This window comes from Dunckerocampus dactyliophorus, chromosome 6, assembly GCF_027744805.1.
Source record: "Dunckerocampus dactyliophorus isolate RoL2022-P2 chromosome 6, RoL_Ddac_1.1, whole genome shotgun sequence".
Taxonomy (NCBI): domain Eukaryota; kingdom Metazoa; phylum Chordata; class Actinopteri; order Syngnathiformes; family Syngnathidae; genus Dunckerocampus; species Dunckerocampus dactyliophorus.
Window position 1 is genome coordinate 6,606,471 of NC_072824.1, and position 11,452 is coordinate 6,617,922.

General features: G+C 43.3%; 1 protein-coding gene across 2 annotated transcripts; it reads right to left on the bottom strand.

Moving 5' to 3' along the window:
- Positions 1–1,373: 1,373 nt before the first annotated feature.
- Positions 1,374–11,309, bottom strand: si:ch211-69b7.6 (neuroblast differentiation-associated protein AHNAK). Of its 2 annotated transcripts, none has more exons than XM_054780391.1 (5): positions 11,235–11,309; positions 7,496–7,554; positions 7,292–7,412; positions 7,023–7,192; positions 1,374–5,594 (listed from the first exon to the last, which is right to left on the bottom strand). In XM_054780391.1, the coding sequence occupies exons 2-5, from the start codon at positions 7,496–7,498 to the stop codon at positions 1,629–1,631; spliced, it is 4,260 nt and encodes a 1,419-aa protein (XP_054636366.1). In that variant the 5' UTR covers positions 7,499–7,554; positions 11,235–11,309; the 3' UTR covers positions 1,374–1,628. The 2 variants fall into 2 exon arrangements, with proteins under 2 accessions (XP_054636366.1, XP_054636367.1); XM_054780392.1 differs by lacking the exon at positions 11,235–11,309 and adding an exon at positions 9,138–9,256.
- Between the last annotated feature and the right edge of the window lie 143 nt (positions 11,310–11,452).

Genomic DNA, 11,452 nt, shown 5'->3' on the forward strand with positions numbered 1-11,452 from the left:
ATGTCCTGTTTATTTACAACAACCTGTGTTCTAAATCTACAACATTTTTATGACATACTGTACCGTCTTTGTTTTTGGGGAACTTGGTAAATGACAAATCTGGTCTTTTGGAGCATTTATTAGAGCAATTAATGGCTGAAGAGTGTGCTGAGGACATGTTTACAATGCAGTAATTCTGGATTCTGCTCCCCATCATGGCGGCCAAACCCGTGCAGGGCATAATGCGGAAGTGGATGCCGAGGCGGCCTTCCTGTTCTCTACTCTCCTTGGTGAATACACATACACACGGAAATGAGAGATGAGGGGAGCCGTCTTGTGCTTTTTCTGGTGGAGTTTTCACCTCTACAATTTTGATTTGGGCGGGATTTGTTCAAGATGGCGCCTTCCGTGGCAGACGTCTCTGTTTCACTCTCCCGTTTTTTTCTATTTATTGTTATTTTATTGTTCATATTGAACATACAACGCACTCACCCTGTGTATTACAGCAGAGACACTTTTACACATCGGCAGAGTTTACCATGAACTCTCATTCAGCCTCTCCGACTTTGCCTTTCTTTTATGTCGGGAAGACACAGCAGCCTGCGGGTCTGGTACGCTGAATACCCGGCGAGCAAAGCAGCCAAGGCAGAAACGAGGCAAGAGGGGCGGCCTGCATGCTAGGCTAAAAGCTAGAGCGACGAGGCCACCGCTACCAAGCCTGCTGCTAGCCAACGTCCAGGACCACAAGACTGGCGAACAGCTTTTACCCACAGGCCATCAGGCTTCTCAACAAAGCACTCACACACGCCACACGCAACACATTTATTCATTCATTGGTATTCATGTCTCTTCTGTTGTTGTTGCTTAATTTATTGCTATTAATGTTTCTTATGTTCTTATTCATTTTCTTGTTTTCTTTCCTTTTTGAGAGAATGAACAGAACAAGAATTTCATAGCATAGCAGAACTACCTGTTTTACTGTGCATATGACAATAAAAACTCTTGAATCTTGAGGAGCAAGCCCTCGCCCCAGTGTAGTTGGCCCTGGTTCCAAGGAGTGTGTGGGTGGCAGGAGTGGTGGGACATTGCCATGAGACGCTTCATTGACACTTTTGGGACGACAAGGAGCATTTTGGGACAACAAGAGTACCTTTATCCAAGTCTCGCACGGGAAACCATGTCTTTCGATGACGTATAGGCCGGACATATGCGACCTGACCGTTGAGACTGCAGTAGATCAGATACCTATCGGATTTATATCTACATAAGAACAGGTATACAGGTATACGTTTACTGTGTATCCAGAAGGATAACATGTTATAATCCTCTCAAGCAAACTGAAAATGTATGTTAGACAATTTTCTTAAAATCTAAAACAAACAAAGAATGCCGTTAGTAAACATTTTAATAATCTGCATAAAATTTGACATGTCATTATATAAATATACATACACGTGTTCTATATACAAGTGTTGGAACAGCAATGTACACACATTTTAGCATTTACTTCCCGGACTTGGAGCTGGAAGAAAGTGACTGTACACAAAAGAAATATTGCACAGTAGAAATCAAATGAGAAAGTATTTTTTGTTCTTTAGTGGTGAACTACAGCCACACACGTCATCCATCCTACAGCTGGCGTAGGAGGCCTAAACCAGGTTGGAGAAAAGGAAGGTCGAGCCATTTACATTGTTTTGATCAGGAACGTCCAGACTGACGTCACGTGAATCAAAGTGCAGCCCCCCAAAAGCGCTGTATTTGTGGGTCACTGTGTTTGGACTTTGCACCTGTGTTGGGAAAGAAGTAACTAAGTATTCAGCGGACGTGTCAGGAGCTCTTATTTGGGAAGACTTAGAAGAAGACACGCGAGCGTCATTTAAGGTGTGTGCGTCCAGCTGGAGTCCACTGCGTGCAGGCGTCCTCAGGTCATTGCTAACACCAGAGGGCGCCGATAGCTGGACGTCCAGTTTGGATCCTCTGCTCCTGGGAACATGGTGCTTCCCTGTGAAGTCATCTATGTTAAGGTCTGAGCGGGTGAAGTCAATGTCATCTAAAGCGACCAAGCTGGACCTGCCCTTCATGTGAGGATGTGAGAAGTCCTGGTCCAGGTCCAGACCAGGCAGCTTGATAGCTGAACTTCCAACTAAAGACTTCTTGAAGTTCAGAGAAGTGTCGTCTACATCGAGATCCGGAGCTCTGAGCTTCATCTTATGGTCTGAAAAGCTCATGTCATTAATGTCGTCGATGTCTAAACCTGGCATTTTGGGTTTGAAATTTGGACCTCTGATGTCCACACCTGGGGCATGGAGCTCAGGTCCATGTAGGCCTCCACTGAGGTCAATATTGGGCCCTCTTATGTGAGGTTTTCTGAGCTGTGCTTCTGGAGTGTTCAAGTCCAGCTGTGGAGCATTGAGGTCCATGTTTGGGAGGTCCACTCTGGGGGTGTCAAATGTCCCTTTCACCTTTGGTGCGCTGACGTTCAGGTCGACGTTTCCTTTCGGCAATTTGCCATGAAGATTAGGTGGCTTCATGTTCAAGTCTGGACCATTAAACTTTAGTCTGGACAGCTCCACGTCCGGTAAGCTCAGGTGGGGCTTTTTGTATTTTCTTTTCAAATCCAAATCTGGAACCTTTGGCTCGCTGAGGTTCATTTTTGGTGCATTGATGTCAAAGTCTGGAGGGTCTATGTGAAGACCATTCAGGCTTGGGAGGTTCACTTTCGGACCTTTGAGTTTTGGTATCTTCAGTTTGGCTTTGGGAGAACCAATGTCAGCAGACGGAACTTTAACGTCCCATTCTGGAGGATTGAGATCGATCTTTGGCATTTTCACCTTCCCTGATGGCATGTTTAAATCCACCTTCGGTGCATTCAGATCCAGTTTGGGGCTTTTCAGGTCCAGCTTCGGCATTTTTAGATCTGGGGACTTCAGGTCCAAATTAGGACCATGTAACTTTGGCAAATTAATCTTTGGCTTTTTTAATTTTCCATCAATATCTAAGTCAATGTTGGGATCTTTCAGATCTAATTTAGGTGCGTTGATGTCCAAGTCTGGACCATCCAGGTCCGCATCAATGTCAGGCGCTTTGAGACTCGGACGCCTCAATTTAGGCAACTTCAGCTTGGGAAATTTAAATTTAGTTTTTGGCGATCCAATGTTGATGTCTGGAGTTTTCAGATCCAACTTAGGAGCTTTAAGGTCCGTGTTCAGGTCCGGACCATTAAGATCTGGCATGTCTACTGATGGCATGTCCAAATTTGGACCTTTGAAGTCCATGTTAGGGGTCTTTAATTTGGGTATTTTCAGGTCTGGTGTGTTTATTCCACCACTGAGATTAGGACCTCTAAGATCTAGATCAGGAGTGTTGAGGTCCAGGTTGGGGCCATTTAATTTGGGAGCATTGATGTCTAGACCATCCAGGTCTGCATCAATGTTAGGTCCTTTAAGGCTTGGACGACCAAATTTAGGCAGCTTTAAATTGGGCATATTTATTTTGCCCTTTGGCGATCCAATGTTCACGTCTGGAGCATTCAGATCCAACTTGGGAGTTTTATAGTCCACGCTGGGTAAATCCAACTCGGGTGCGTCAATGCCACCTTTTATCTTTGGAGTTTTGAGTTTCAGGTCTGGACCATGAAGATCTGGCATATCTACTGATGGCAAGTCCAACTTTGGGCCTTTGAGGTCCAGTTTTGGGGTCTTAAATTTGGCCATTTTCAGATCTGGAGTGTTAATTCCGCCACTGAGATTAGGACCTCTAAGATCTAGGTCAGGGGTATTGAGGTCCAGGTTAGGACCATCTATCTTTGGACCACTGAGGTCAAAATTTGGCAACTTCAAGTTTGGCTTTTTCAATTTTCCACCAAAATCAAAGTCAGCATTGGGACCTTTGAGATCTAGTGTAGGTGCGTTAAGATCTAATTTAGGTGCGTTGATGTCCAAGTCTGGACCATCCAGGTCCGCATCAATGTCAGGCGCTTTGAGACTCGGACGCCTCAATTTAGGCAACTTCAACTTGGGAAATTTAAATTTAGCTTTTGGTGATCCAATGTTGATGTCTGGAGCATTCAGATCCAATTTGGGAGCATTAAGATCCATGTTGGGTAAATCCAAGTCGGGGCCGTCGAAGCCACCTTTTACCTTTGGAGCTTTCAGTTTCAGGTCTGGGCCATGAAGATCGGGCATGTTCAGTTTTGGGGTCTTAAATTTGGGCATTTTCAGATCTGGTGCGTTTAGTCCACCACTGAGTTTAGGACCACTGAGATCTAGGCCAGGAGTCTTGAGGTCCAAGTTAGGACCATTTAACTTGGGTGCATTGATGTCCATGTCTAGACCATCCAGGTCTGCATCAATGTTAGGTCCTTTAAGGCTTGGATGACCAAATTTACTCTTAAATTTGGGCATATTTAGTTTGGCATTTGGTGATCCAATGTTGATGTCTGGAGCATTCACATCCAATTTGGGAGCATTAAGATCCATGTTGGGTAAATCCAAGTCGGGGCCGTCGAAGCCACCTTTTACCTTTGGAGCTTTCAGTTTCAGGTCTGGACCATGAAGATCGGGCATGTTCAGTTTAGGGGTCTTAAATTTGGGCATTTTCAGATCTGGTGCGTTTAGTCCACCACTGAGATCTAGGCCCGGAGTCTTGAGGTCCAGGTTAGGGCCATCCATCTTTGGATCATTCAGATCTAAATTAGGCAACTTCATGTTTGGCTTTTTGAATTTTCCATCTATGTCTAAGTCAGCGTTGGGACCTTTGAGATTTAATTTGGGTGCATTAATATCAAAGTCCGGACCCTCAACCCTAGGAACTTCCACAGTCGGTAAATCAAATTTTGGCATTGTGAACTTGGGGGCCTTGTACTTAGCAGATGGAATCTTGGTGCGGACTGCTGGTGTGGGCACGGCGATGCCGTGGAGCTCAGCTAAGGGCGGGTCAACGTCAGGCGTACTCAAGTCACCTCTCATTGTCGGTGTTTGGACAAGGAGCTCTGCAGGCATTTGGACCTTTCCTGAAGTCTGCGCATAGCCTGGATCGTTCAAGTCCACGTGTGGTGCATTCATTCTGGAGGATTCTAGAGAAGCTCCAGCCAGATGCATCGTGGGTGATGCTCCATAACTGTCCACATTCCATTCCGCGTCCCCACTCAGACCACGCATGTTGTAATCTGGCATTTTCAATTTGTCAAAGGACGGCCTGCTGACATGTCCTTCATTAAGATCAAATCCGGAGCTCATGTCAGCACCGAATCCGTCCACAGAGTGTCCTCTGGCATTTAGCAGCTCTGACACCTGAACTCTACGACCAGCTTTCATCTGGGCGCCGCTGGAGCCCACGCCCAGAGGAGGGAGGTTGAGATTGGCGCCCTGGGAGAACTTTCCAGAAGAAAGGGCAACGTCAGAGTCAGCGCTAAAACGTCTGTTGAGTGTCTTCGACTCAAGGCGCCCAAAGTCCACTCCGAGACGAGGCAATTCCGTGTCCCGTTTTGTCCTGACTTTGGTGGAACGAGGGAGCGTTTGCACCAAGTCTCTCAGACCCTCACCGTCGGACACGTCCTTACGCATGAACTTCCTGATCTTGGCATTGAAGAGTTTGCTGTAAGAATCACGCAGCATCTAAGAAGACAGGACACACGTCACACTTCATTATACTCTCTCAAAAGTGAGAAACACCCTTCCCATTTTCAATGTCACAGTACATATCGGAGTTCTTCTTTCCCCTCAATGAACCACAACTCCCCAGTGCCAGCAGCAATCGTACACATGCTTGACTATAGCTAAGACATTTATCTTGCTGCTCACTCGTGTTGCCAACTATTTAGACGACAACATCAGTGTGTTACTGACTCCTGTTCAGTGGATAGAGCATTAATACTGCTATACAAGCTGTACACTGACTACTCAAAGTACATACAGCTTTACTTTCTATCGTATTGTCCCTTGACAAGGTGGAATAATATGCTGACTGAAATATAGGAGGATGCCAGATGGTATAAATTAGATTATTTTTTTTCCTCTAGAAATGAACCAGCCAGTGTAAATATGTAATGTATGTATGTAAATATGAATGTAGTCATCCATTTATCGCGGTTAATTGGTTCCAGACCCAACTGTGGTAAGTGAATGTCCGGAAGTAGGATTCAATATTAATAAATGGAACTTTTTCATAGCTAGAGCTTAGAAAACCTGTTTGTTTTTCTAGATACATTTACTATTATTAGAGCCATATAGACATTAAATAACACCCCTACAATCACCTTTACACTATTATTCTTTGTTTACACCATATTGCTAATGCGCAGGCTACGGGATCACAGCAGGGACACAAGAGACTGCCACGGTCGCATAGTATGCTAGTGAGCTAACTACTTAGCCACCAGTTTATTTATTCTAAACTTGGAGTTTAGAACCCTTGAAAGGGTTTCAAATGGAGCAGGGAAGAAAGAAGCAAGAAGTAAAAGTAACGACACAAGAAGCCAAAAACATACCACTTCCACACGAAATGGGAGAACTTCTTCTCACTGCATCATGTCGGACATGCCATGGCTGACTCCATGCAGTGTGACGGTAACGTGATGTGAGGTCATGTCTCTTCGATGCTTTGTGTCATTACTGACGCCCAATGGCCAGAATACTACATAGAACTTGTATTAAAAATGTTTTTGACTAATAATGGGCCATAGTTAACCACAAAACAGCGATCATTTATTAATTAATTTTTGAAAAAACGCGATGGAGTGAGGGAGCGATATTTGAACCGCAATGTAGCGAGGGATGACTGTATTGCCAAAAATCTTCAGGGCAGCTCTGGCTCAGGGAGGTAGAGCAGGTTATCCAGAAACCGGAATGTTGGTGGTTCGATCCACCTAGTCAATGTTGTCGTGTCCTTGGGCAAGACACTTCAGCCACCCAGCTGTGGATACAGATGTAGATTACCACCACCAGTGTGTGACTGAGCAGTGAATGAATAATGGGTTCCCTTCACTGTGAAGCTCTTTGGGTACTTGGGTTATTAGAAAAATATTCAAACTGTGGCTGCTTTACCATTTCCGGACCGACAGTGACCTGGTCCAGATTTCCGAGGCTCTTGCTCATGTCACTCCTTGTGAGCACTTGGATTTTGTCATCATACGGTTCCATCAGCCTTAGCACACCCAGCACCTCCTCCTTGGACAGATGGTCAAACTTGATGGTGGCCCCGACAATTTCATCTCCTGCGAGACAACAAAAATGTTGCAAATGTCAAAACTCGTATCAACCTTGGAGCACTGATGTGTATGTGTTCAGAACATTTAAGGAACTGAAGTTCGCACCTTCCCTCAGCCTCTGGTTGGCTCCATCAGTGTCGTCGATGCTGGAAATGACCAACGCGCCCTGCTCCGATCGCTCCAAGGTCAGGACGTCGGAGAGGCTCCGCCTATTGAAGTGGGACGCCTGCAGGTGGCACGGAGGACATACCAGTCTTAAAAAGTGACCTTCCAACATTCCAGAGTGTTTGACACTGGGAATGTTTTTACCATTGGTCTTCCCGTAGCCTGTGTTACAGTGGCGCTCAAACCTCAATGGGGACTCAAACCTGCAGCACAGAGAAGTAGGTTAGAAACATCAAGTCATGAAGCACTGAAGCACTCACAGTTGAGTAGAGCAACACGCGCTTTATGTTAAGTCTCACTAGATTTGATAGTTGCTTTTTTGAAAAACAGAATCTAGAGGGTGGAAATACTAAACCAATGAATTTTCAGACAGACCAGGTGCATATGAGGTGTGTTAAGTTCCGATGCCATCTCCTGTATGGAGTTGGAAGGAGAAGCTACATTCACAGTCCAATTATGTGTTTATGAGGGAGGGCAAAAAGGAAGCGAATTTGTTTGTGGCAGGTTGCCAGAAATAAATGAAAGTATGGGAAACGCTGAGCCGTGCAAAAGGGTAAGCTTTAAAGCAGGGGCGTCCAGCGAGGGACACATAGTGAAAAAATGAAAGGATGCTAAGGCTACTTTGGTATTTTCTCAAGAAAACAATCCATCTCAGCTTTGTGATATACAGTCATGGAAAAATGATTAGATCACCCTTGTTTCTTCAGTTTCTTGTTCATTATAATGCCTGATACAACTAAAGGTACCTTTGTTTGGACAAATATAACAATGACAACAAAAATAGCTTAAAAGAGTTACATTTTTTGGCAGTACAATACTATAGCTATCATGTAAAAACTTAAGTGATTTTGGTTATCATCAGGAAAACCATGGAAGTTGCTAAATATTAGCTCTTAAATGGAACTCTTATGAGCTATATTTGTTATCATCATTATGTTTGTCCCAACAAAGGTATCTTTAGTTGCACCAAGCATTAAAATGGATCAATAAACGGAAGAAACAAGGGTGGTCTCATCATTTTTTCCATGACTATAGGTGAAAAAGCCCATTACTAGTATCAACTTTGCTCTGTTTCCCATTTTTGCTGATGTTTTTTTTTTTTCCCAAATATTTCAACTTTCTTCTCAAATAATCTTCCTAACTTTTATTTTTGCAATTGTAGGTGTGTATTCCATTAATATTTTGACTTTATTCCCATAATATTATCACTAAATTACAACTCTGTTTCTTACAATACTACAACTTTCAAAAAAATAACTTTTTCTTTAACATTTAAATGTTCTGCTACTAAAATGACTATTTTTTTTCTCATAATACTAGTTTTCGGTAAATTGGGACTTTTTTCTCATTACAATAAGACTTTTTTCTCTTAATATTTTGACTTAATTCTGAGAACATTACACTTTTTTGTTTTCATTTCTGCTGTTTTTTTCATTTTCTTCTCAGAATATGACTTTATTCCCATAATATTGAGACTTTATTCTCATAGCTTTTTCCGCTTGAAAACTTCATTTTCAAAAAACTGCCATTTTATTTGTTGTGTTGTTTCCCATAACATTACCATTTTAAAAAATAATGTCTTTTTTTCTTTAATACTTCAACCTTATGCTAATAAAATGATTTTTTAAATCATAAAATTACGACTTTTTCTCATTAGATTACAACTTTTTTTCGGGGTAGTCCGATCGATCGGCCACCGATCAGCATTGGCAGATTTCTGTGAAAAAGCACATGATCGGCAGGTGCCGATAAATGCCTTTCAACGACGATCACAAAAGCCGATCACCTGTGGCTCGTACCGTTGCAGCCTGCAGCGATCCCTGCGTGCAGTGTAGTGTCTTCCTCTAACGTCTTGGGTGGCGTCCCCATTCCACTTGATGGAATATGGGGAGTTTTCGAGGCTCACTGTGTGATCAACAGTCAAACGGCAGCTAACGCAGCCAAAACGCTGGACAACACTCACCCGTATGTGCGTGGCGATCAGAACGCTAAGCAAATAACCCGAAAGACAACCGAATTCATCGGCTGAGATGACCAGCCTTTCTCAGCGGTGGAAGACACAGGGTTCGCCGACTGCTCTCTCACTTGGAAGCCACCTGTGAGCTACCTGGAAATCCACCAATATACTCTCACATCCAAAGTCTTCTTAAAGAAGGCGTCTCATCCTCTAAGTTTCACGAGTGATGTATGGTCTCTTGAAAAAGTCAGTCAAATATGTTTTTGTCTACATTAAAGGTGATTTTATGGTTTCTTTTTTCAGACCATACAGCAAATACCAGGGGTGCTGCCAGGAATTCTGAGCCCCATGAAAAAAAAAAAAAAAAAAAAAACTTTGTATTTTTTAATAATTATCATAAAATATTTTGGCCCCCCTGGGGGTCAGGTGACCTTGGCATTGTCCTAAGATTTCCCCCTTATACCCTGGTCAGTAGCACTCATAAATAAATTGAAACATGTATAGTTAATCCATGTGATCGGTATCAGCCCATTTCACTCATGGATGATTGGTATCGGATTCAGCAGCATACATTTTCTTGTTATATTTTTAGAATGTGCCGTAGGACAATAAAAAAAAAACAACCATGGGCAGCGAATGGACCCCCGGCCGCACTTTGGACATCCGTGCTTTAAAGAGAGAAAAAAAACGAAATGTCCGCATGGCAACACAAATTAAAAGCAAACAATAAGACAAGGGCGTGAGAGCTGGTTGTGTTCAGGTGAATCAGACTCAAGGGAAAGTCAGCATCTGGCTGGAATGTTGTGTTGGAATGTCTTTCAGGAAACCAAAAACAAGTTTATCAGGAGTTTTTTTTTTTGGTTGTTGTTGGGCGTTTCCCGTTTTGGAAGCCCAAAGCAACCCAACCTCCACTTTGCGGTTTTACAAATTGTCACACAATCAAGCAGTTTCAGTCAATCATCTTCAGTATGTTCACTATGCTGCACACGGGTGCCAGCAGGAATTCTGGGCCCCATGAAAAAAAATTCCACTGGGTGACCCCTTTTGATTTTTACCCATTTTAAGGCTCCCTTGGGATCGTCCTAACTTTTCACCCATATACGGTGAAAACAAAGAGCAAAAGAAACACACACTCCATGCTGATTAGAAACAGTCTCTCAGTGTGATAAACCTAATTATCTTTGTAAAGAGACAATGTTTCTATTGGATATCATCAAATGGTGGACCTAATGAAGCATCCTGTGACTTACACTGTTTCCACAGAGGACTCCATACGCAAAAGGGTCACTTTGATTAGATTTTTTGCTATGCTAAAAGCAGTCCTATGCAGGTCAATATATGCTATTTGCAGAAAACATCAACATCTTAGCTTTATGTTCTAGGTGACAAGCCAGACTAATAGAGTGTAACATCTAATAATATTCCCATTAATATTGATATATTTTTACAATATGCTAAGGGGCAATAAAAAAAAAACAAGCTGCAGTCCGGAAACGTCCCCGGGGCCGTACTGTGGACACCCCTGTCTCAATGCAGCTTTTCAGACATCACCCTGCACTAGCCGTCTTCCTCACATGGAGCAGTGACAATCCCCCGCACGTGAAAACAAAAATCTTAATTGTCTTGCATGTCGTTCTGGGAAGGATTTTGGTGTCACAAGTGTAAATATTTAGCGGAGAATGAGAAGACGAGTATGTCCAGTAAGATGTTTGGTCATGTTTGTCCCATACAAAACATGACCACATGTATGAACACACACATTCTGACAAGTGTGAATGACATCACGCAGCAGTTACACATTAAACCTTTTACAGCTGAGCACAAAGTGCAGCTCAACTCAAACTCCAAAGAAAGCACAGGTGATCTAAAAGGAAGTCTTTCTTTTCAAACTCAACAACAACAAAAAGGAAGAGAAAGCAAACTGACCTGAGGCACCATCAGCCAGGTGTGTGTGTGTCTGCGTCGCAGGACGACAGGTGATTGACCTCACCATCTGAAAGCAGACAAACAGGTCCCCCCCCCACCCCCCCGACACACACACACAAGCCCCACCCACAGACACACCCTCACACGCCCTGACGATGCACAAACACGTGTACCAACATATGACACACATGTATACACGCACTTTATAACAACAGTGA